We start from the raw sequence: 26,852 nt of genomic DNA, 5'->3' as shown, positions 1-26,852 counted from the left end.
GCTGGAGTTTTTTTAGACGGTCAGCATATGGCATCTGCTTTAGGCCTGTAATTCTTTTAGTGAGTTATTTCTGTGGCCTTTCCAGCTGCTGCAGATGTCTTGTGAGGTACATACCAAATGGGGCATTATACTCTGTAATGGGTCTAATGAGGATGAGTACAGTGGAACAATGACCTCCTTTTTTTCTGGATGAAAAGCCCTTAGTGATGAGGTGTGCCACATAGAAGAATTTCCTGACTGTTGTGGCGATGTGGTTATCGAAAGTGAGACCACTGTCCACTTGTGTCCCTAAGTCTGTCATCACACTTTTGATGTTTAGTGTCCTGCCACCTATGTGGTAGTTCATGGGTACATGTTTTTTTCCAAAGGGGATAACTATATATTTCTTGGCATTAAGCTTGAGCCCATGGCTCTGGCACCAGGCATCTGTTTCTGTAAGGCCCTTTTGTAGAATATCCACAGCATTTGGGGATTCAATAATGGCTCCCAGTTTGCAGTCATCTGCAATCTTTGATAGCCAGAGTCCCTTAGTGTTGGTCTGTGCTTCAGAGAAGTAGATGCCAAACAAGAGTGGTCCCAGGACTGAACCCTGAGGTACTCCACTTGTCACTTGTCTAGAGCTGGATTTGGAGTTGGCTACTTTTACAGTCTGGGTTCTGTCAGTAAGCCAGTTGGCAACCCATCGAGTGACGTAGGGATTTATGCCCAACTTAGTAAGTTTATCTATGATTCCAGAGTGGGAGATGGTGTTGAAGGCCTTGGCGAGGTCCAGATAGGCTGTGTGGACCGCCTTACCCTCATCCACAGCTCTGGAGACCGATTCGAAGAAGTCAATTAGATTCAGGAGACAAGATCAGCCCTTCACAAACCCAAACTGGGTGGGGTCCAGTGTTTGAAGGTTGCCAATGTCTTTGTTTATAAGTTCCGTGATAATGCGTTCCATGCCCTTGCAGATCAGGCTTGTCAGACTGATGGGACGGTAGTTCCCGGGATCCAAGGTGGATCCTCCCTTGTGGAGCGGGATAACTGTAGCTGTGCGCCACTCAGTGGGCATGAAGCCTGAGGTGAGGCTATGATTAAACATGACACTTAGGTGGGGTGCCAGTTCATTTTGTAGTTCATGTAGTACACAGCCTGGGATGTCATCTGGTCCCATGGATGCTGTATTCTTAGCTTTCGAGAGTGCTGTTTCTACTTGTGTGGCTGTGATTATCGGAATTTGGCAACCTTTTGGTATTGAGATGAGCCCTTTAGGGGGTGAGAGAGGGGTGAAGTTGGCACTAAATCTATCTGCCAGGATATTGGCAATATCCTTGGGATCAGTATATTTAATGCCATTCTGTTGTAGCTCAGAGCAGATCTGAGCATTGCCATTTAGATTCTTGACATAACTATAGAATGCCTTGTGGTTGTGTTTGGAATCTTTGGCAATTTTATTTTCGTAACTAGCTTTTGAGGATTTTATGAGGATCTCAGCTTCTTACTGAGGCTGGTGAGGGATTTTTTGCATCCTGGGATTTTCCTCTTTTCTGCAACAGTTTCTTCCTTCTGTTGTATAGTTTGTTTATAGCAGGTACCACCAGATTGGCTTCCTTTTTTTGGAGAAGAGCATCTTGGTTCTGTTTGGGATGGCACGATTCATGCACAAGTGGATTTGCTCGTACAGTGCCTTAGTGTAGGATTCTGTAGTCGAACTTCTAGATCCCGTCTGCGTAGGTGTTGTGAAGTTTGTCACTTCTGACCTCAGTAGCATGAAGTTGGCTTTGGAGAAGTTTTTTAAGGAGGTTTCCTTACTGGGGGGTGGGGGTGGGATGTGGATGTGAAGGGTGATTTGCTTATGGTCAGACCTGACCAATGAGGGGGTGACCACTGGTGTGGAGCATCTATCTCCCATGTTGGTAATGACCAAGTCTAGGATATTGGAGCCCCTGGTGGGACAATGGATTAGTTGATCCAGGGTGTTGGAATTTATGAATTCCAAGAACCGTTGGGAAAAGGAGTTGGTACCCGAGTAGTTTTCCCAGTTAATGGCAGGGTAGTTGAAATCACCCAGTATTAAGGTGTTTGGTTGTATCTTAATATTTTCCAGTATGTTTAGGAAGGTGTAGTGAGAATCTTGCGGTATGCTGGGGGATCTGTAACAAGCTACAATTTGGATTTCAGTCTTACCTAGTGTTAGTTGCACCTGGAGAATTTCAGATGCATTGTGTTGGGCAACTAGCCTGGAGGTGTGAATATCCTTGGTGAATATGGACACTCCTCCACCTTTAGTGTTTCGGTCTTGGTTTTGTGGCCAAAAAGTGTGGTAAGAATTGTAGCCTGGTATTGCAGGGGTTGCTCTCTGGAGCCTTGAACCAGGTCTCAGTCACTGCACAGATATCAATGTTCTCCATTTTTAGTTTAGTTAGTTTAGTTTTCAATTACAGAATCAGTCAATAAGAGCAGTTTTGATAAAGACAAACATTATTTCATGTCATTGCTAAACATATAGGGGATTCAAACATAAAATCACATACATGATCCTATATCCAGTTGACAGGCAACAGCCATTCTGGATGAGATCTTCTGAGAGGACATTACCCTGTTTTTGGACATGTTTGGTACAACTTGTGCACAGGTTTGTACATATTTATGAATGGACATTTCATGGTGATTTTTACAGCTTGAAAGGTGTTGTGCAAGTGGTTATATCCAAGAGATAGGCTTTTAGATCAAGGGTACCCCTTTTCAGAGAAATGTATAACTTAGACTGGGAACCTACTCTATTCCAGCAGTAGCCCTGCTTATGGTAGTAGTAATGCTGTGGTACCCGTGGTAGTGTCTCCCTTTCTCATACAATATGTATATTTGTAAAAACCTATTCTGTGAATTTTTAATTGTCCTGACTAAAAAGGTGCTGCCAACTGCTCTTCTTTACTAAAATATGTGGCCCTCATACTTGTAGTTGACAGCATCCTGCTTACATTCAGTCACTTTCTACATGATGTCACTTCCCTTTTGGCTACAGCTGTTTAAATGGAAGCATTTTGCAATTAAATGGGCGCTTCATTTCCCTTAAAATACTGTTCTAGACATTAGATGTAAGCTGATCAGGACTATGCAGTCACAATGATTTTGTTGATGTTGCCCCGGTGAGTTGTCATTGTTTAACCTCACTGCCACTGCTTTTTTTCTGTGCGATCCCTTGTACACAGAAGAATAAGACAAAATAGCTAGATTGCAGACTAATGCCGTTTTATTCAGGAAAACTGGAGGCACCGTTGCACAGTTTGTGGCTAGATCAGGAATGAATGTGTAGGTGCCTTCACATTCTAGGCTGAGATCTTGTATCTAGTGTCGTAGGAAGAGTAAGAGAGGTAAGACAACTGTCCCATGTGACAGCTTATAGAGGGGGGAGCAAAACATTAAAAATAACAGCTTGACAGTTTACAAAGATGTTATTAAACAGTCATACTCAATTATAGAAAGCTTGTAAACTGACTTACTCATCAATGTCTTATTTTTTTAAAGATAGTTTACAAGTTGTCTACCTTTAACAAATAGAAAAGTATGTCAGTTGACTGTATAAGCAATCATGCTCACTTAATGACAGCTTGTAAACTGTCACATTGTTCATTTTAATGTAACAATGAGTTATTAAGCTGCACTGCTACCTCAAGAAAAAGTTTGATAATTTACAAGCTGTCTCTAAATGATCACAATGATTACTTATAAATAGGAAGGTGAGGGTGCAGGAAGAATGTGTTGGTCAGTGCATTTTTTTCAGGTCTGCTTACTTCAGTGGAGGCCATTACTCCTGTATGGCATTATACACTGTATTTCATATATGCACAAACTGGTTGTGATCATTTACATAATGATTTAGTTGTTTTATTTGGCAGTAAACATGTAAGCCCAGTAAGCTCAAGTGCCTCTTTTCAGGGGTGACTGGAGAGTACTGTTTGATTCAGTAACTTGTATATGTAGTAGATAACTGGAGCCTGAGAGAAACCCAGGGCATGTGGATAAAGCTTGCTGGCTGATCATAGCTTTCATTCCCTGCAGTAATCTGCAAATCTGCATACTCGCCTGGTGTATACTTACAGTTAAAGAACCACAGTTAGCCCTACTTAACATGTTTGTGATTTATTTTATGCAATTATAGAACAAAATAATTGCATTTAATTGGCATTTATTCATTTTGCTAACATTTTACATAGGTTCATAGGTTAGTACTAGGCTAACTGCCTTTGTGGGCCATTTTAAGGCTAGCCAGTTTCTCTTTTTATGTTAAAATTAACCTATCCCATTTGGAGATATCCCATGCTCAGTAATTATAAATGATCCGTAATGAGCATAACTGGGATCATACCATAGATAATTTGAGGGGAGCTATTCATGGGATAAAAAATTTAGGCGCTGCCGCTGTCCATTAGTAATACAAGGGGCAATCCTTGGGCAAATTTTTCCCATCCATAGATCCAAGTTACACTTGAATATGGGCAGGGATGCACTTTGTTTTATGTGGATAGGGAGTTAGTCTGTTCCAGAGCAGCAGTATCCTCTGTGAGATAGATATACCTGTCAATCCAAATCATTATGTTGGTACATTCACTTCCTGGCAGCAAATGAGATCTGGGGAGTTGGAGGTAGTGTGGTGCATTGTGGGAGGAGGGAGGAGCTCGAGACTGGGATCTGGGGTCTGGAGGGTGTGGCCGAGTTGGATCCGAGGATCAGATCCGTAAACCATCAGTGAGAAAGAATGGAAAAGGGCAACATCAGAGCCTTCTTTGAATTTTTTCAAAATGGCGCATCTCATTACTGAGGGTTTTGCATCCAGGAAGAAAGCGGTCATTGTCTCCCTCTACTCTTCCCTCATTAGGCCAGTCATCGAGTATAATGCCCCATTTGGTGTGTATCTCACTAGACACCTGCAACAACTGGAGAGGCCGCAAAAGTATCTCACAAAGCGGATCATAGGCCTCAAACACTTGTCCTATATGGACAGACTCAAAAAACTCCAACTATTCTCTCTCATATCAGCTACTTAGAGGTGATCTCTGCTTGACTTACAAAGCCATGTCTGACCCAGCTCTGTTAGAAATGCTACATCTAAAGAAATCCCAATCCCTCCACACCACATGCTCCAGAGACCTCAACCTCATTACCACAATCAACAGAACATACTGGAGGGACAGGTTCATAACCCAGAGACTGCCCATGCTATGGAATAGACTTCCCATACATGACAAGCAGAGCACCTTGCTGACCCTCTTCAAGAGAAAACTTGATGAGTGGATGGGAAATAGAAAGTTCACCCCGGGGATAACTCCAGTGGCTATACCTGACAGAGGCACTGGGAACTAAGCTCGGGTGGCATGATGCCAGGTTAATCCTATGGCTAGGCTTGTAAAGGCCCCAGGACCATTAGCCAAGTACACTCCTATGAACCTATGTTGCAGAAAAGGTTTAGATTCCTAGACAGGAGCATTTCTGATGCCATTTGACTTGCTGTTGTGTATTAAATCCATCAGTATTAGGTCAGAGGATGCCTTGTGTGCCAGACACAAGTCACCTCTTAGCAGTCTATAGGATACCAAGTATAGTGACAGGTTGTTGTACACTTCAGCAATTCATAATTACTTCTGGGTGGTGGTAACAATCAGAAAACTAATGTACAACTCCAAAAATCCTGGATAAACTCCTGGCAGGCTGGTGTGTGTGTGTGTGTGTGTGTGTGTGTGTGTGTGTGTGTGTGTGTGTGTGTGTGTGTGTGTGTGTGTGTGTGTGTGTGTGTGTGTGTGTGTGTGTGTGTGTGTGTGTGTGTTTGTGCGTGTGTGCGTGTGTGTGCGTGTGTGTGTGTGTGTGTGTGTGTGGTAGTCCTTGCAAGTAAATTTAAAAGATGTGTTCCCTATATTGTGTTTAAATTATACTTTTCCTTGTTTTTAATTTGATGGAAGATGATCAGTCAATATGGAACTAAACATGGCCCACCTAACATTTTCTCAGTTTTTTTTCAGTGCAAAGGGACCTAAGATATGGTTTTACAGGTTTATCTTCATATTGTCAGAAATGACAATATCGATCACACTTTTGCGTGAACCAAAATCGCAAATTTTAAACTGCGAAAGTCTCCATAGATCGAAAATCAGCAAATCGAATAGCAGATTAGCTGATTTTCAAACTACAATGTTGAAGACACATCATAATGCAGGGGGGCAAGCCTCCCTGCAGCCCCCTACTTTAGTATACTAACTCCAAGATCGCACTACAGTGGGGTAAGAGTTCATTTCCCAATCCCCGCTATAGTGCACTCCGCACCCAAAATGTCGAATCTGCAATGAGTGAATGCCAATGTGCACTCACTCGTTGCACATTCAGACAATTTTTGTTCACGATATTGCCAATTTAGGAACCTCTTTTCGCACATAGTGGATTTGCTCAAGTGCATAATGCACTTATGAAGATCAACCGGTTTTACATAAGTCCTTTATGGAATCTTCATGAAAGAACAAATGTGAGGCTGAATTTCTAACCATTCAGGAAGTTAATATATCTTGCATCAGATTCCACTACATCAACAGTGTATTGAATCAGTACAAATTGATAAGGACCTTCTGTATTAAATGTAGTTGATGCAGTGACACAGATGTTATAACTGATCATATAAGACACAATAGGTAGTGAGCTGTTTACTTCCTGCCTACAAATGCTCTCATAGATTATATTTTGTACTAGATGCATTTATGAAACAAAGAAACATTTTTGTCTGAGAAATATTCATTCCCATGTGTATGTATATTTGTATGTGTATACATTCAGAGGAGCCTGTTGGCACAGTAGCAATGCAGACATACCAAGTTATCAAACTGTCACAAACAAAACAGGATGGTACTTTTGTGCAAGGGTGGAGAAATTTATTTGTGCATGTTTTGTTGTATAGTGTACTTGCTGAGTATATATCAGGTCCCTGTAACTGTATTATGCTTTGAATGACTGACAGTGTTGCTCAGTGGATAAGGTAGCAACCTGTGAATAAGATGCATCCTGAATTTCCAGGGTTAGATACCTACAGAATCATTTTGCATATTTCAAACTTCCAAACAAGACTGAATGCAGTCTGGTGAGTACTTTCCAGTTAACTGAGAATGAAAATACGTAGCTTTCCTGTGTACTTTGATGCATGTGCAAGGTGGACCAGGGAGAGTATAGTATTAAAATAGGGTTACATTTTTATGAGTGAGTGGAGACCAAATTAAACAAATGAAATGGCCAAGGCAGGCTTTACAGAGAGGATTATCTCTCTTAAAAGAGAGACAAAAATAACTACTTTAGACCTAACAAGGTACTAGCCATTTATCTTTAAGGCAAAAGTCAGTGACCTTTCACCCTGACACATATGACCAAGTGGGTCAACATTAACCTTTGACTCAGAAAATGACTGTGTGGATGGGTCTTGCTCTTTCATTCAAGCATGTGTCCAAGTGGATGAGCCTTGACCTTTTACTGTGGAACATGTCTAAGTGGGTGGGCCTCAGCAACTCCCTGTCAATAATTTTGCAAAGCTGTCTCCCAGGAATATTTGTTTATAGGTACCTGTATGGGTTAGTAGCTCATGTTAACACTGTACCTCTGACAGAGTCACTAACTATACATGGGTACCTGCATGGGTTAGTAGCTCATGTTAACACTGTACCTCTGACAGAGTCACTAACTATACATGGGTACCTGTATGGGTTGGTAGCTCATGTTAACATTGTACCTCTGACAGGGTCACTAGCTATGCATCCACAAGAGCATAGCAGTCTCTCTGTTAGTGCATTTCATACATTGTAACACCAGGTTTGGGACTCAGTACAGCTGTCCTAATTAAGATGTAGCTTATCTACATATCTACTATATACTGGCTGCTTTCTTTAACCACAGTAATATATTGCTTCTGCAGTAGCGGCATGCACTTCTCTGAAATTGTATCCTGAATTATGCTGTATACAGTCCATGTCTTTTTATTTCACCCTTTTTTAATGTGTTTGATAAAATATGTGAGAAGTGCCATACACAAAATGGCATGTATTTATTTAGAAAGAATAGTACAGCTTCTCAGGGGCAACCCATTTAATAAAGTACAATATAAAAATAAATATATAATAGCTGTTTTGAAACATTTTATTTTGTGCAACGTGTGACATACATTATTTCCACTTGTTAAATATTTGCTTGACAGGGTGATACAATAATCAAACAAATATAATGTATTAATTATGATGTATATGGAAGAAATTTAACAGTCCAAGTGTTACTTTTATGTATACGAAAACAAATTGAAATGTGCTGCATTTAAGTAGTTATTTGTGCTTCAAGTCAGATATTGACAGTGTTTTAACAGGTTCCCTGTATTTTTTTTGTAGTCAGCTAAAAGAGCTCCTTGTTCAACTGAGGGGTCTTCAAACCAGAAACAATTTCATGGCTTTCTGTCACCTGACAAGGAAAAAGATAACTCCAGGAAGCAGATTAAAATCACTACACAAACTAATGTCCAAGGCATAGAGCTGGGTGGTTACGTTTGTTTCAGAGGTGCTCTGAAAGTCTGTGTAATTTCCATGTACTTCACATCGTACTTTGCACAGTCTTGGTCTCTCAACGAGACACTGGACAGTGGTTGTAGCAGTGGTTTTACTGAGTTTCCTCTTAGGCTGCATTTTAGCAATGGATGTAATTTATTTTGAACAGTGGCCAAACAGCACAGGCAAAGATAAACTGGAAAACAACTCCCAGATTCAGGTAAAACATACAGAGAAAATAATGTGGGATAGTACTTCAGGTCTCCCCCTTTTCCTGGCCCTAAATAAACAAGCCAATGTCCATTGAAATGTAATGCAGAGCCCATAAAAACAATAACCCTGCCTTTCTTACTCAAATTACTAACTTTATCACTGTTAAAGAAAAACAGTAAAGTCAATGTAAACCATTTGTTGTGAGAACTACAATTAAGATGATAAATAGTAACGATTTGTGTTTTTAACATTTGAAAATATGTGTTGATTAATACATGTGCCATTATTTCTATTTCCAGGACTGTGTGCAGTTAAATCAGTACAAGCTGAAAACTGAAATCGGAAAGGTAAGCTTTTTAACCAAGTGTCTAACTATTTATGAAGATTCAGTTTCACATTTGTAGTGACGTATTACCCAGGGAGTATGATTTTCTGCAGAGTGGTACTGGCTGGGTTCCAGCTCATTAGTATTCAGACACCATGCTCTTGGGAGAAGAGCTGCAATCATGCATCCTTCCAGTGTAAATAAAACTGACAGCACATCCTTCACTGCGCTACATTGTCACTGCTGTATTTGTGCAAGTCCACTGCAGTTTCACCTTTATGTCCCTACCAGGGAGACTGCAGTGACTCTTTGGAATTCATATATGAAGAAGTATTAATTTAAACCTCACCACTTACAGGGAAGCACCCCAAATCAGCTAGAAGTACTGACACTTTTTGTGTTTTTTATTTATTTATTTATTTATTTATTTACTTATTTATTTTTTCATCATTCTGACTGATGGTGCTGCAAATGAAAACCTGTTTGTATCAGAAACTGGTGCCACATATTGAAGATGTTCTGTCAATTTTCACGGCATATACCCTATGATTTTGTTTAAAAAAGTATCAGTTGGAGAGAGTAGAATTGTTTTCTTTCAATGAGATTTCTCTTGTTTGTAATTATTTGTGTGTGTGTGTGTATATATATATATATATATATATATATATATATATATATATATATATATATATTTCACACCGTAAAACTCTACTGCCAGTTGTTTCTGCGGACCATTGTTCCTCTGTGTTGACCCCTAATCGGGAAAAGCCAAAAGAAGAAGAAGATGATTTGTGTTTTGTGGCCAGATTATATAGCTTTCAGAGGCCATTTTCAGTAAGATCCTTGGAATAAAAGCCCCATTAATACAATATTTTAAGTGTTAAGAGTGGCTGATAGTGTGGAAAACATCTGTATACGTTTTTAGATGAATATGCAATGGCCGAGCAGTAGTTCACATGTTTTGTTGCAGACATGTTAGAACAATGGGTACAATGCAACATTATAATTCGAGAAGATAAACAGTCAGTAGTACTTTAGTGCCTAGAAGTGAAAAGAGCAGACTTAAGAGGACATGATCAGAGTCAGTATACAGAGTAATGCTGGTGTGATTAATGCTCTAGAAGTCAAAGGTGAAAATGTGAGAGATGAGTCATAACCATTAGAGAATAAACTTTGCATTCTTACCTGGTAGGATTGGGACATTTAAGTAGACAAGCATTAAAGAGAAGGGGGATGAGATGACATAAAGGACATCAAACATGAAAACAGTTATAAGTTATATGTTGTAAGAGTTATAAACTTGAACAGATAGGGAGTTAAAGTAATATGTTAGTCGTCCATGTAATATTGCACAAGAAGCTCCAGATGTTCTTCTTGTTTCACTGTTGCAGTCAGTACGTTTGGGTAATCTGCTGGCAGGTTGCCCTCAGATGGCCTGAATAACAAAGTCTTGGGTCCTGCGTCGATTGCTATCTCTTCCTCCATGACATCAGGTCATCAGGGGTATAAAACATGCAGCCGACGCCATTTTATTCAGTCTTTCTTGCCGCCCGGTGCCTGAAGTAGAAGCAGTTCACAAGTGCTGGTCAGCCGACTCCTGAAATTTTTGTTTTCGAGTTTCAGAACCGAAGTCTTCAATCTAAAGCTAAGTACCCCGTTGGGGAAACTTTTTCTTGCTCCTTACCGATGTCAGTAAAAGTTAATAATTGTATAACTTGTGGGAAGCAAATACCTCATAAGGATTTTCATGTGTACTGTATTCTTTGCCTAGGACCTGTTCACAATGTGCCTTGTTGTCAGTTTTGTGCTAAATTTAACCAACGCACTAGTAAGCGTCTGTATTTTTTTGCTTCTAAATACTTTGGTTCAAGATTTAACTATCCTGAAATGTCATCGGTTTGGAATCCGACTACTGGAATTCACAAAAAACGCAAGGAAAAAGACAGAGACAGACTGTTGATGTCCAAAACCAATGACAAAGCTTCTCCTAAGCCAGTCGCTGGTTCGCCGGTACTCAGTGAGCCGCTTTCGCAGCCCCTGATGCCTGCTACTTTTGAGTCACAGGCCTCTACCGAGACCCATTCGGAGTCCGGTATGCCATGAGATTCTGCAAGTATTGAACCCGCAGATGTCTCTCCCTTGGATGGGTCCAGACCTTCTGAGCAGGGACCGGCTTCTGAGGGTGTTTTCAGGCCTCAACATTTGTGTATTAAACCGATGCCGTCATCAAAAAGAAGGCCAAAACCTACTTGTATGTCTAAAAAAATGACACATGAGCCATGTGCTCAGGCCCCTATGCCTAAAAAACAAATGATCAAAATGGCCGAGGATTTAATTATCTTGATCAGGGGTTCCCAACCCCCCCCCCCCCCGTGCTAAGAGGCCTAGGCAAGGCACTGATTATGACTCTTCAGATCAGCTTTTCATTTCTTCTGATTCCTCTTCTGATCAGGAATTTTCTATTTCACCTTATGAGGACTCTGATGCAGAGGAATCTATCCCTTCTGCTTCTCCTCCTGAGGATTTCTCTTTTGGAGAGACTTTGCATACTTTAAGGGAACATTTTTATTGGGAGAGTCAGGACTTCTCAGAATCCAAAAAAGGCTTAGGGATTTTCTTCTTCTTCCTCAGCATAGGCCTTTGGCTATACCTCCTGTATTAGACATTGTTGATGATGTTTTCTCGGAATCAAGCATGGCTCCTGATTCCCTGCCTCTGGCTCTTAGTAAGCCAGACAGATATTACAGGGTTCCTGACTCCCACAAATTTATTTTCAAAAATCCTGTTGCTGACCCTGAAACTATTTCTCAGGGTCCCAAGGGTGTTAAGGCTTCTACAGCCAAAAATCCTACCCCTTCAGATAGAGACTCCAGGGCACTGGATAGATGGGGAAAGAAGGTTTATACGTCTGCAACCTTGGCAATCAAGGCTTTAAACTGACAATGTCATATACTTAAATATCAACAGCATGTTATGGGCTTACTGAAACAGAAAATTATGTTGATTTCTGATTGTGTGGAAAATAAAGAGTTACAGGATTAATTGCATTCAGCTGAACAAGTTGGAAAGCATACTTTGCAATGTGGTTTTGATTCCTTGGAGGCCTCTTGCAGGGCCGCCATAACTGGATCTATGATAAGAAGGCATGCTTGGCTCAAGGAGCAAAATTTGCCTGATCATGTTAAAGCTAAATTGTTGGATGCTCCTTTACAGCAGGACAGTCTGTTTGTAATAAGGCAGAAGAGGTTTTAAAAAAGATAGAAAACAAAGCTAAACCTATGCAAACTGTAAAAGGTTTCTTGCAAGTGCAACCACCCAGGTTCAGTAGGCACTGGCCTACTAAGAATTGGTCCTTTCCAGTGTCCGACAGCGCCACTCAGGTCGAACCCAGATGCTCCAAAGGTTCCAGGTTTCAGTCACAAGGATCTTACAGGACAAAACAATGGGGTGCCTCCACCTCCAAATCAGGAGGTAGCAAAGCACCACCCTACAGTAAACAGTCTCAATGACTTCCCTCTGCCATCTCCAAGCACTTATCTTTTAGCAGGCCCTTTGGGGGGGAAACTAGCACTTCATGCTCAAAATTGGCATCTAATTACCCAGGACAAGTGGGTCTTAAATATAGTATCCCAGGGATACAGATTTCATTTCCACACGTTACAATTCCAAACGGATGGCCAGATCTGCCCCCAAATCAGTGGGCAGAGGCCCAGAAAAAAAATGTCCCTCACGGATATGGGGGCTATTCAGATAGTACCAGAAAAGGAAAAAGGACAAGGGTTTTATTCAAGACCTTTCCTGGTACCCAGAAAAGACAAATTATGGCGTCCAATTCTGGACTTATCCATTCTAAATACTTTCCTGGACATTCCAAAATTCAATATGCTCTACAACAGCTACTGCCTATGCTAGGCAAGAATGCCTGGTTGGTAACGCTAGACTTAAAAGATACATACCTGCATATCCCAATCAGGGAATCTTGCATTAGATACCTCCGCTTCAAAGCAGGCTATATGCATTACCAGTTCTCTGCACTGCCATTTGGCTTATCTACTGCGCCCAGGGTCTTCACAAAGTGCCTGGCACCAGAAATGGCATTTTGCAGACAAAAAAACATTCAAATTTATCCATATCTGGATGATTGTCTCATTCAGGCAGAGGACAAGGACACTCTTCTTCAACATTTGGCATTTGTAAAAAAGCTTCTAACATGCCTAGGGTACACCATAAACGAAAAGAAATCACAACTGGTGCCCTCTCAAATAATTACATTCCTGGGTGCAAGCTTGAATACAACTGCCCAGATGGTTTACCTCATGCCAGACAAACAAATTCAATTGACAACATACTTCAAACAAGTGGCAATAAAAATCCAGCTATCTGTAAGACAAATTCTGCAGGCTTTGGGATTCATGGCATCCTGCATTCTACTAATTCCATATGCAAGACTGCATATGAGGAAACTTCAGTGGTACCTAAAAAGCTTATGGAGTCAACATTGTCACAGCCTGGAAACAATGATTCCTCTCATTCCCTGCCTGTAACAGGAGTTCCTTTGGTGGGCAGAGGCATGTCAACAAAACAAGGGACTGTCATTCATTCTACCCCCTGCCACCCAAACCCTGACTACAGACACATCAGACTATGCTTGGAGAGCCCATCTGGCAGGGAGATGCATTCAGGGTGAATGGAGCCCAAATCAAATGGATCTACATATCAACCAGAAGGAAATGCTAGCTGTACAGAATGCTCTGACAGCCTTCAAGGACTTCCTTCATCCAGGACAACTACTGATAAAGATGGACAACACCACAGTTATATGGTACATAAACAAGCAGGGGGGGTACCCACTCCTACCCCCTTTGCAATCAGCCATGGCCTTGTGGAACACAGCCTTGACTTACCAAATACATCTTCAACTCAATTCCTGCCAGGAAAGCAAAATACTCTGGCAGACGACCTAAGCAAAAATCTTATGAACCCACACAAATGGAAACTGGATCCACAAATCTTCAGCATGTTAACATGAAAATTGGAAAGCCCAGACATAGATCTATTTGCCTCTCCCCAAAACTATCAGTTGGACAAATTCTGCACAAGAACTCATCACAAAAAAGCTTGGAAAGTGGATGCTTTATCCTTCTGCTGGAAAAACCTATCAGTCTATGCCTTTCCCCCTCTGCCTCTGCTCTCCAAGGTCTTACTAAAAGTCAGACAGGAAAAACCAAAAATGATTCTGATTGCTCCGGACTGGCCTTGCCAACACTGGTACCCACTTCTAAGGAATATGTCACACCTTCCTCCGTGGTACTTGCCTCAAACACCTCACCTATTGTCTCAGGAGAACTATCAAATTCTGCACGCTCAGCTCCAAACTCTGAATCTTGCAGCATAGCTAATCAACTAATTTCACCAATCACATCTCTCAGTAAACCTGTGATGGATGTCATTTTGGAGGCTAGAAGGCCTAGTACTAGAAAATCTTATGCTGATAAATGGAAGAGATTCTGTGCTTGGAACCAAGCAAAAGGAATAGACACAGCAAAGCCCAATATTCCTCAGATGTTGCAATATTTAACTGAGATGCTTCACAAGGGTCTATCTTTTTCTTCAATAAAAATCCATGCCTCTGCCATCTCGGCTCATTACAACGCAGAGCCTCCTCTCTTTTCTCATCCCCTGCTAAAGGACTACCTCAGAGGGGCCAAAAATTTAAGACCTCCCAGGAGAGCACCAACCCCTGCATGGGACCTCAATTTTGTGCTGGAAATACTCACCCTACCTCCTTTTGAACCAGCAGCTACTTCTCTCTTGGAAGACAGCCTTTCTTTTAGCAGTCACTTCAGCTAGAAGGATTTCAGAAGTGCAGGCTCTCATGGCAGTGGAGCCTTTCATTATCTTTTACCCGTACAGGGTGGTCCTCAGGACCAATCCATCCTTTATGCCTAAGGTGGTATCCAGTGTGGCTCTTAATCAGACCATTCACCTGCCAACTTTTTTCCCAAATCCACAGAACAAGGGGGAGCGAATTCTGCATTCATTGGATGTACACAGACAACTAAGATTCTACTTAAACAGGACAAAATATCTAAGAAAGTCTGAGCAACTACTGGTGGTATTTGCTGCAGGGGCAGAGGGGAAGGCTATATCAAAGCAGACTATTTCAAAATGGATAAGCCATTGTATTCGTTTCTGCTACTTGCACCATGGTAAACCTGTGCCCAAGGGGATCAGATCCCATTCCACCAGGGCTGCTTCTACTTCTGCAGCCTTTCTCAGAGGGGTTCCTACCAGAGACATTCTAGAAGCTGCTACTTGGAGCTCAGTTCATACGTTCACAAAAAATTACCATTTACCTCTCTTTTCTAAATCCAGGGCAGGCTTTGCCACTGCAGTCTTGCAGGGCCTTATAGCTGCTCCTAATGCTGTTTAATTCCATCCTCCCATCCATAGCTTTGGGATTCTACCCAAATGTAATGACTGCAACAGTGAAACATGAAGAACATAGTACAGTTGTGTACACTTACCATAAATGTAGATGTTCGAGTGTATTCACTGTTGCAGTCCGGGTTACCCACCTGCCAGCCCCCTTTTCTTCTCTGTTATTATACCTCTTCTTTCCTTCACTATGCTCAACAGCCTTTGTGGTGTATTTGCTTTTAGTTGAAGGTAAATTTTGTGTGTTCTAAAATACATGCATATATATATATATATATATATATATATATATATATATATATATATATATATATGTTTGCTCCCCATTTGGGGGGCACCTGACATCTGGGGCAAGAAAAACTGATTAAAATGGCGTTGTCTGCGTGTTTTATACCCCTGATGACCTGACATCATGGAAGAGGCGACAGCAACCAATGCAGGACCCAAGACTTTGTTATTCAGGCCGACTGAGGGCAACCTGCCAGCAGATTACCCAAATGTAATGACTGCAACAGTGAATACACTTGAACATCTACAATTATGGTAAGTGTACACAACTGTACTTTGCTCATTTAGTGTATAATGGGCCATTGTTTTCATCTGGGTAAAGATGCATTCACAATATATACACAAGGATAACTGAATCCAGATAGCTGGCAAGTAGTGGTTAATAACTCCATTACCAGATTTATTTTCGGTTTTCATTACCTTAATTAGACTTAGGTTGGAGTGTTTGTGTAGCATTGTAGCATTTTACAGTAACTCTAATACAAAGGCAAATCATCTAGAAGCTGACGATGCAGAGTAAATCATTGTTTTTTTTTCTTGTTAATTTCAAGCCAGCTAAGCTAATGTAAGATCAGACAGTCATGTGTGATGTTCCTTAGTTTTACCCCACTAGCATAACTAACAATGCAGTGACAAATTATTTTCATTTAATGTGAAAGAAGTATTCAGAAGTTGGTGAAAAGCACATGGGCACTTAGGAATTGAGGAAAAAATTGCTATAGCAACTTTAGTGCAGGTCTAAGGATATAGAGAGAGGAATGCGTTTACTGTCTTATAATATTGGTAGATGTTACTGTTCTATGTGTGTATGTTATTCCAACTTTAAGTCAATTCTGCTTATAACTCTGTAACTTCTGAGCAGAGCCATAGCCATCTGTTCTGGCTCCCTGTGGTGTTCCCTGAATACTCCAACTTTAATTTGAGAAAAAAAAACCAGAAGACCTCTTGGATTAAAAAAAAATCTCTCATACTTCAGGACCAAAAAAAAAAAAAGCTCCTGGCATGCTGCAGCCCTGACCACAGACACAGTAATGCAGCATATTGACATTTATTTCTGAATACCAGTACCACAGTACCCCCCAGGTGGCATCACCCATCATGCCCCCAACACCTTGCTTCTGGAGCAGCTGCCCCATTCACCCTACCCTTGCTACACTTCTGCTGCTGCGTATGTGATGGTATCCACATCAAAGAGCTGTGTGCCTGTTGCAGCCTCAGTCTAATGACCTTTGTTTTGTTGTGTTGATGTTTAGGCAAAGTCCTTAATTAAGCAACTAGACTTAGAGTATTAAAATGGCTGTAATTTGAACTTCTAGGCTTGTTTTAGCTTTGCAGAGAATTGCTGAACCATCATGGTGTATATCCTAATAGGTAGAACAGTGCCTCATCTTGTTGTTTATAAATATTGTAAGCGTTAATGGGCCCAAAGCAAACCCCCTCCCCAGGTACTTAATTTATAAATATTGTAAACGTTAATGGTCCCAGCACAACACCCCTCCTCCAAGTACTTTGTTTATAAATATTGTAAGCGCTAATGGACCCAGCACAACCCACCTCCCCCCAGGTACTTTGTTTATAAATATTGTAAGCATTAATGGACCAAGCACAACCCCCCTCCCCCAGGTGCTTCATTTATAAATATTGTAAGCATTAATGGGCCAAGTACAACCATCCCTCCCTCCCCCAGGTTCTTCATTTATAAATATTGTAAGCATTAATGGGCCAAGCACAACCCCCCTCTCCAAGTAATTTGTTTATAAATATTGTAAGCATTAATGGGCCAAGTAGAACCCCCCCAGGTACTTTGTTTATAAATACTGTAAGCATTAATGGGCCACGTACAACCACCCTCCTCTAGGTAATTCATTTATAAATATTGTAAGCATTATTGGGTCCAGCACAACCCCCCCCTCCCCCAGGTAATTCATTTATAAATATTGTAAGCATAAATGGGCCAAGCACAACCCCCCCACCCCCAGGTACTTCATTTATAAATATTGTAAGTATTAATGGGCCCAGCACAACCCCCCCAGGTACTTCATTTATAAATATTGCAAGTATTAATGGGCCCAGCACAACCCCCCTCTCCCAGGTACTTCATTTATAAATATTGCAAGTATTAATGGGCCCAGCACAACCCCCCTCTCCCAGGTACTTCATTTATAAATATTGCAAGTATTAATGGGCCCAGCACAACCCCCCTCTCCCAGGTACTTCATTTATAAATATTGCAAGTATTAATGGGCCCAGCACAACCCCCCCCCAGGTACTTCATTTATAAATATTGCAAGTATTAATGGGCCCAGCACAACCCCCCCTCTCCCAGGTACTTCATTTATAAATATTGCAAGTATTAATGGGCCCAGCACAACCCCCCTCTCCCAGGTACTTCATTTATAAATATTGTAAGTATTAATGGGCCCAGCACAACCCCCCTCTCCCAGGTACTTCATTTATAAATATTGTAAGTATTAATGGGACCAGCACAACCCCCTCCCCCAGGTACTTCTGCTACAACAGTGAATGATAGGAAAAGTTTCTTCTTTGTTATCTATTACGAATCCCTAATATTGAGTTTGTGCTGCCATTTTGGTTTGCCGTATTTTTGTGAAGTTCATCAGATGCTGTTTAGTTAGTGTAGTGTAAATGTCTACATTTGTTCTATGGTTATTTTGCTGGGTCTATATTAAAACACCGAACATTCAAAATGTCGAGTGTTCTAATTCCGAACCCTAGCAATTGAAAAAAAAAACATCGAACATTCAGAAAAGCAAATTTTTTCCTATTGAAGAAATTTGCTGTTCCAAAACACATACACACAACACAAGCACACCACACAAACAGCAATCTGCACACATACACCTAAACTCTAACAGCTAACCCTACACTAAACTATATAAACACCACTAACTATCCACTTACCTTAACCCAAACCCTAACCCTAAGGTCTGTCCCTATCGCACAGTCACCTCACCGGCGCCCTAACCCTTACTCACCTAACCCACCCTAACTCACACGTCCACATAATTTCACACTTACCTGACCCGCACCCTAACCCTAACTCACCTAACCCGCCCCAACCCACACGTCCACACAATCGCACACTTACCTGAACCTGACCCGTAACTTTCCACCAGAGCGCTGAAAATACCAAAGAAACAGAAACGGATAACCCAATTTTTTCCCTAGGAAAGAATTCGGTTTCCTGTAACTTCGATATTTTCAGCGTTCGCTGAAAATGGGTCGATATTAGAACACCTGACATTTCAAATGTTCGGTGTTCTAATATAGACCCATTTTGCTTCAAACTTCCTTGTATTTGTGTAAAATTAGCTGACTTTTTAAATGTGCCAGGCCAAGTTGGCACATCCCTTTTATTTTAATCCCTTATTTTATTAGAGTCTTATGGGCACATGTCTGTAAATTCAGTACCATTTTTTGTTTTAATGCTCCTTTTATCTAATATTCATTTAGGTATGTTTTTATTACTCAGTCTAATGTAATTAATCTTTAGGGTGGGGGCTTTTCCTGGTACTCTGCTGAAATAGGTTTTGCCCAGTTAATCATCTCTGGATATCAAACAATAATCAGTCAGTAAGAGTCATTCAGACAAACATTTCTATAATTGGAGCTTTCCTGCTACCCTCTTCCCTAAAAAAGTTGAATGTACTCAGTCAGCAAAGTATGGTCAGGTAAATGTATTTGTACCCTTCTGTCAAATTTTTCATCATTCTGTCTTAAAAGAGTAGGTAACAAGTTAAATATGCTTTGTTTTCCCTTCTGTCATTATTCAAGAAGACTTCTTCACATTCTGTGGTCCAAGACATCCTTAGGTATAGGGGAACTATGTGGTCACATAGGGTGCATCTCATTTTGGAAAACACAGAGGCATGATTTTGTGATTTATTTATTTATAGGTTCATAGGATCACACCAGCGGCTTTCCCTTCCTACATTCAATTTGTTCCTTCCTGGGGACAATGACATTCTGACATTTTTTATTATCTAGTGAGGACAAGAGTCAGGTTCAGGGAGTATGTCAGTCTGCCAATCCTGCAGAGTGACCTCTTCCCAATGTGTCAGCAGTTTGCATGTTCCATAATTGCTGATTCTCAGGAGTAAAATGGGAAGTTTATTATTTTACTCCTACCCCACATGAGCACCATTTCAGCAAAGAGGCTCCCTGCTGTTCAGCATAACCAGGCTCGGCTCTTTACTGCAGGTGATACACCTGCACTCCAGCACATGTCACCAGTGCAACAAGGGATAAGCTGCCTCCCATACTGTATGATGCATAGCTAAGTATTTGAAAGGCCAGGACCCACTAGAGCAAGTTAAAAAATGTTGAGACTGAATGACTGAAAAACAGATTTACATGTACTAAGTCCAAGGTGGCCATTTCTCAGAATATTCCCTTTTCTCCAAGCTATGGTGATTTCAGAGTTTACATACATTCAAGATGTGTATGTGGAGGGGAAGGGAGGCTGGCCCCTACATCATGGTGTGCAGAGGGGCTTGCCGTTACCTCATGGAGTAAAGGTGGGCTTGCCCCATGCAAAAAAGAGGTATAAAGGAAACAAACAATCTTTGGGATTTCCCATGTTCCTGGGTTTTTGTTTTTTTTCATCTTGTCGGCATTCAACGGTATGGATGCTGACATTTCAGTAGGGAGCTGGGTGCATAAGATAATTAGCCACTCATTCCCATCCATCCTTGCAAACTGCCTCCAGTGCATGTGCCGTTACTTTAATACAGAAAAATGGAATGACATACTTTGGATCTTCATGCCAAGCCTGCCTTTCCAGCCTGAAGTGTGGTTTAATTCAAGAAAAATAAAAAAAAGCCAGAAGAATAGTTAAGAACAACATTAGTTTCTCCCTGTCTCACACAGTAGAGCCTCCTGAGAAATAAGGCACACTAAACCTGTTTAGATCTAAAACCTCTATTGATAGATGGATGAGCTTTAAAAAAGTAACAGAGATTAATGAATTTAGTGAGTTAAATTCTCAGGTTTATATTCATTTTGCGGTGGGGTGGAGATATGCCTCAGGCCAATCTGGTTGGCTGAAACAAATGCTATGGTACTTCTTGCCAAGAAGGTAGGTGTGTGTGTGTGTATGTATGTGTGTGTGTGTGTGTGTGTGTGTGTGTGTGTGTGTGTGTGTGTGTGTGTGTGTGTGTGTGTGTGTGCATTTGTACCTGTGTGTAGATATGCAAGTATACAGCAGCAAATTACTATGGTTATTGTTCTGTTTACTTTGAGAAGACAGGAGATAGGTAGCCAAAAATGGTGATTTCTCAGCCAGTGGCATTTCTTCATCCTTTTACTAGTAGGCCACATTTCCAAATGAGTAAGGTCTAGTTTGCTAAAATGCTTGAGGCATAGGGTAGTTGCCTAGCTTAACCCACTGGTTGTTTGCAGCAAGATGTACTAAAGTCTCATTTAAAGTACTAGCAACTAAGCCTTGGTAAGCACATATAGTCTTGTGCTGTGCTACAAAAAGAAGGTACTGGCTTCATCTCATTTGTGGCAGCATCTGCTTTGTTTCAGGCAATTAGAGGAACATACCTATTTTAACTTAAGGGTGACACCTCTACCAGTTATCCTTCTCTGTCTGGCACTGTGTACCCCATGTTAATGGTCTGTAAACAAAATAAAATTAGACTTTAGTAAAACATACACTGCAATGGTGTAAGGATGATGTAACTGAGAAAGGGCTGTGTGATTAGCTTCATTCTGTAATATCCACCCATTAGACAAGCAGCTTTTAACTTCTGACTGTAAAGGTAGGTAAGTGGGGTATTAGTAACAGTGTAGGTCACTAGTAGGGTTTTGGGGCATTGAGGCTTTGAAATCAGACCCTGTTTCCTCTTACAGGTAGATAGAACAAAAAGGCTGAAGTTATATTAAGGTGCTTCCTAGAGGAGTTACCTGAGAAGAAGGTAAGTACCTTCGTAGCAGATAAGGAATATCAAAAAACAGAAAGGCCCTTGAGGACCACCAGTGAAGTAATTTGAAGGTGAGTTTTATGCACAGATTTATTGAACAGGGTAGAAGAATTGAGAAGGAAGGCAAAGTTGTTTTGTTTACTGGAGATTTTATCTGTAGACCAAAGATACAGCTATGCAGAATATCTCTTGCCCCCATTTATATAAATTAATTCATGTCTACTTTTGTAAAGGAATGTCAAATTGTTATAAGGATGTTGGCATCATACAGATGATCTAATATCCATTTGGGAAGGTTTCAAATAGCCACTGGGTATGTTTTTCATAATATTAAAACAAACACGTACAGTTGTGTTTTTTCTGCATGTGTAGAAAGATAAAAACTAGAAAAAAGTCATGAATGGTCTGTTAAAGGAATTATTTATGGAAAGCCATTAATTGTAACACTTTTCACATGTTATGCATTTTATGTACCATCTTTAATAAACTTGTTGGCATGTGGAGAATTTGTTTTCTTTGTTTCCACGCATGCTGTCACTCATCCAGGCAGGATAAAACAGATGAACAGTTGTGGGTTCAGTTCAAGCAGCTTTATTATATATAAACACATCAGGATTGAGGCTTAGTAACTTAAATAAACTTATAAACAGATACACTACTGCACTCATACATGTTAACACTCTGGCTGGTCTCTCAAAATGGCATTGCTGCCTGCATGTACTCTCTGTTTATATGCACGTGCCCTCACTTTGAAATGCTTCTTACAGTTACAACACATGCTCTGTTCTACACTAACCATTGCACTTCACCCACTCTGGTATCAGCATGGAGGTGAGAGTAGTGCAAAGGGGAAATCATCCAAGCACCCATGCAGGTGCTTTGTCCTTCCCTGATGTGGGCATGCTCCCACACACATGACCCCAGTAGGTACTGTCACCAATTGTTGGTACCACGCACATGTCCTACAATCAGTGGCTAACATATAGACCTCTGTCTGAATTAATCTCTCCCTCCCTCCAGGATGGACGAGCTGGTGCAAAAGCCCCTCAGTCCCACCTAGTGACTCAGCCACTGCTTGGACTAGAGTCATCTGGGCTGCAGTCAGTGCTTTATTCCTCTGCATCACAAAGCCAGATTATATGGAGAATTTCCCGGAGTAAAAAGACATTTTAGAAAACAATGGGAAAAGGAAGGTTAGGATTTATCTATTTATTTATTTATGTGTATATCATTTATTTTTATTTATTTTGTATTCAAATATAATACAATTACAGTAGGTATTAAAATTGTTCAGGCAATGTATTAATGGGTGAACTACTGTATTTTCAGAACCTCATTTTTGTAATGGATACAGCATGTCAGATGAGCTAATTAGGAAATATTTATCATCAGAAAGAATGAATGTGTATATTTCCCTTTAACAAAGACTTCTGTAGCAAATATGCATTTTTTCACTTATCTAAAACTGGAACCATGTTAGAGTATTAGTAGAATTCTCAACATTATGTTATTTGTTATTTGTTCAGCTGAGGGGATAATATGTAACATTTTGTGTGCCTGTGATAACCATTGTGTGCAGAAAACCATATTACATGTAATAGGTTCCCCTAAGAACATTTAAAGACCATTAGTAATAAGGATCTGAAGAATATGGTGGCAGATCATTTTTTCTGGCGAATAGTACTGAGATAATATACACTTTTTTTCTTGCTTGGTTATGTTTTCTGCAAGTGCATCTCACCCTGGTCCAGAAATAATAAAAGTGTTATTTAGATAAGTTAAAAGAAAATGATATAATGAAGTATGTGTATACTGTCATACATAGGAACACAGATGTAGGTATGCCTTTAAGTGTTATTTTACTATTCACTTTGTAAGAAAAGTGTTAATTATTTATTAGTTAATTTTATTGTGAGGGTATTCAAATAAGAATTAATTGAATGGCAGTTCACTCCCTTGAAAGTTAATGGCTGAAAACCTGGAATGTTTTTATAAAAGAACATTGTTGGAGAAGGGGTAGCAGTGTATAATTTGCCTTTTTGCATATATCCACGTATTAAAATTCATGTTCACTAGGACAAAGCAGTGTGTTAGTTATGTGGGTGGCTATATTGAGACACAAATCATCACAGAAGCTGCCACATGATCCTTTTAATGTTAAAATAAGGTGCTAGCTTTGTGCAACAAGTGCAGCCCTGATGGACCCATGTCACATATCTTGCCGCTTCTCACTTTTTAACACTGATTGTTGATTTCCCATTCTCCCCACAACCCTTGAGAACTATTCCTCTTTTGGTCAAGTCATTTCAATTGCTTCACAGCAACCTCCAACACTAGGCAAAGGAGATGACAGGTTTGCAAATCCTGTCAGTCAACCAGTAAGGAGTGAGTACATTTTCTGCTTGCTTGTGAAACTCTTCCCCTGTGACTGTCAGGTGCAGTATAATGCCAGGTGTGCTATGTCCAGCACATGCTATGTATGCCTAGCTAGAGTGTGCTGCATTGCTTGCAAGGTTCTTCCCCCATGACCCCCCTCCCCACTGTGCATGGAGTAGATGCAGATTGTAATCCACTTTTATGGCACCTGTAGCTTGACTGTGACCAACTCCTTCTTCAGGACTAATGAGTGAGCATCAACCATGCACTGCATCATCTATCACTCAAGTCACTGATTGATCCAAGGGTCACCTGGTATATACACAACTCCCTGTCCCCTCTACAGCCTCATTCTTCTGTACCATGGAGCTGCCATGTATCCCTTTACTCTCTTCAAATAGCCTGAACATTCCAGAATTTTTTTGTGTTTGAGGGAGGAGAGATACAGCTTTGCAAACAGGCTGTTACTGACATAGAACACTAAAAAAGTAATGGCGTTCGACTTTTCCTGGTTAGGGGTCACCACAGCAGAACTCCAGTCCGCTAATGATTGGCAGTGGATTTTTACGGTGCTGAGGTGCCAGCCCAATGCCCAACCTTCAAAGAAGGCATACCCATTCACACACGCACCTACCTGCATGTCTTTAAATGTCACTCGACAGTGGGGAGGCCATGCAGATTCCACACAGAAGGCGCTGCAGCCGAGAATCGAACTGGAGAACCTCTTGCTGTGAGGCAAAAACGCTAACCGGTGTGCCACCGTGGTCTAGTGACACAAACCACTGAGAGCTCATAAATCAGGGTCTATAAATTTAATTATAAAATCATATTTCCAACTTTGCATGATAAACACAGAGGAAAGATTCCTTTTAGTGCCAGCCTTTCTAGATACTGGCAAGTCTCCTGTCTCCAAAAGCTCTGAGCAATGTGAAAACTGAACACTTGTATCAAGCCACTACCTGTGTGGCAGCGATGTATGAATAAATGAGTGCAGCAGATGTTTGACGTATTTACAGCATGTTACTAAGTTTAAGTTTCACTTTGATGATGCTAGTAACATTTCAAGATAAAAATCAAACAATTGGCCTCATGACTGAGTACTGGAACTTTTGTATATCAGGAATGGTAATGATAAATACAAAAGCACTGAATAATATTTAAATCCAAAGTCTGCTGAAAAAGACAACTGCATTATTTTAAAAGTACTACTTGATAAGTATTAATGTATGGACTTTGAGGAAGGTAACTATGACATTACTGGAAATATATTAATGACTATTGCACTGATTATCTACATATGCACAGCACATACTCACGCTTTAAATTTGTGTGTTCATTTGCAGGGCTCTTATGGTGTCGTTAAATTAGCTTACAATGAAAATGATGACAAGTATTATGTAAGTAGAAAAGACATTTGTTTTGCCTGCCCACCACTGATTTCTTTGCTTCCCTTATTTCTTTTATGTTTATATATATATATATATATATATATATATATATATATACACACACATACACACACACACACACACACACACACACACACACACACACACACACACACACACACACACACACACACGTGCAGCATTTCCCTTCTGGCTGTGATGTATTCATTATACAAAGTTAATTTACATTAGTGACCATACTGATTGTGTGTTGTTATGTATTCAGAGTCTCTCTAGAATGCAGATATGCTTCTCATCTTCACTATTCTGCTTTTTTTTTTTTTCATTTTAAGACAAACAGAAATAAGATGTCCGAACAGCATGTTAGTTTCTACAAACCTACGAAAAACAAAATGTCAGACATGCCCATGGGATAAATTCATGTATAGCTCCTGGCTACAAGGAAAATAATTAATGCAAGTCTTTAGTAACGTAGACATATTCTGCACCGAACTTGTACTGGTTCAGTTTCTTCTGAGCATAGCATGAGATATGGAAGAGTTATCGTGAAGTGAGGGAGCAGGAACAACAATGCCATAGTAACAAAGAAGAAATGCAATGAATAATGAGCAAAACCGTACAGAAAGAAAACTTTTTTAATTAAATCAGTTTGTTTCAACACGGTTTAAAGTTACAGTTTTCAGTGCATAACATGTAGGATCTAAACTGTAGCTAATGTAATCTTTAAAATATTAATTTTCTTCACAACATGCAGGCTTGCAGTAGAGACATGAATTCACCATCTGTCAGTGTTTGACAGATAGTTTGATGCCAGCATTTATTGTTTCAATACAACCATATGACCTAAAGCTTGGAATTGGTAAAGTATCATAGGTATATAATTCTGGGTTTATGCAAACATGCTAAGTTAAATTTTCACTTGCAGCAGAATTCTAGAGATCCTTTTATTCTATATGACATATACAGAAATCTAACTTTGTTTTGTAGGCTGCTGATAAAAGTTTTATAAAATTCGTAACACTAATCTATACCACAGAGTCCATCATATCAAACTGGTCATTTGGAAAATTTCTCCAGGATAACTGAGACCACGTGCAAAGTCTGCAGTGTGCCACGAGACTGTAACATCACGTGGTAGTGAGTATGTCTGACAGGGAGAATACATTTGGCAAGTTTACTGCTGTTCTATGTGAACAGCTGGAAGGAGTTTCTCCCTGTTTGTCTGAGTAACTGCCAAAACTGTTCTGAAAGCTAAATATGTAAAACTCATTAACCTGAAGTAAAAGCCAAATAATTGCAGCTAAGACTAATGTAT

The 26,852-nt window shown here is 40.3% G+C and overlaps 1 protein-coding gene across 1 annotated transcript in view; it reads left to right on the top strand.

The window, feature by feature from the left end:
• The window catches only part of CAMKK1 (calcium/calmodulin dependent protein kinase kinase 1), a 1,557,316-nt gene that overhangs the window by 957,413 nt on the left and 573,051 nt on the right, over positions 1 to 26,852 (top strand). The window contains exons 4-5 of the mRNA XM_044082102.1: positions 9,053 to 9,100; positions 25,472 to 25,525. Of these exons, the coding sequence (XP_043938037.1) occupies positions 9,053 to 9,100; positions 25,472 to 25,525 (102 nt within the window). The remainder of the gene's footprint in view (positions 1 to 9,052; positions 9,101 to 25,471; positions 25,526 to 26,852) is intronic.

This window comes from Protopterus annectens, chromosome 9.part0, assembly GCF_019279795.1.
Source record: "Protopterus annectens isolate FY-2018-M chromosome 9.part0, PAN1.0, whole genome shotgun sequence".
Lineage (NCBI taxonomy): Eukaryota > Metazoa > Chordata > Ceratodontiformes > Protopteridae > Protopterus > Protopterus annectens.
The sequence above is the reverse complement of the archived record's forward strand: the minus strand, read 5'-3'. Positions and strand labels throughout refer to the sequence as shown.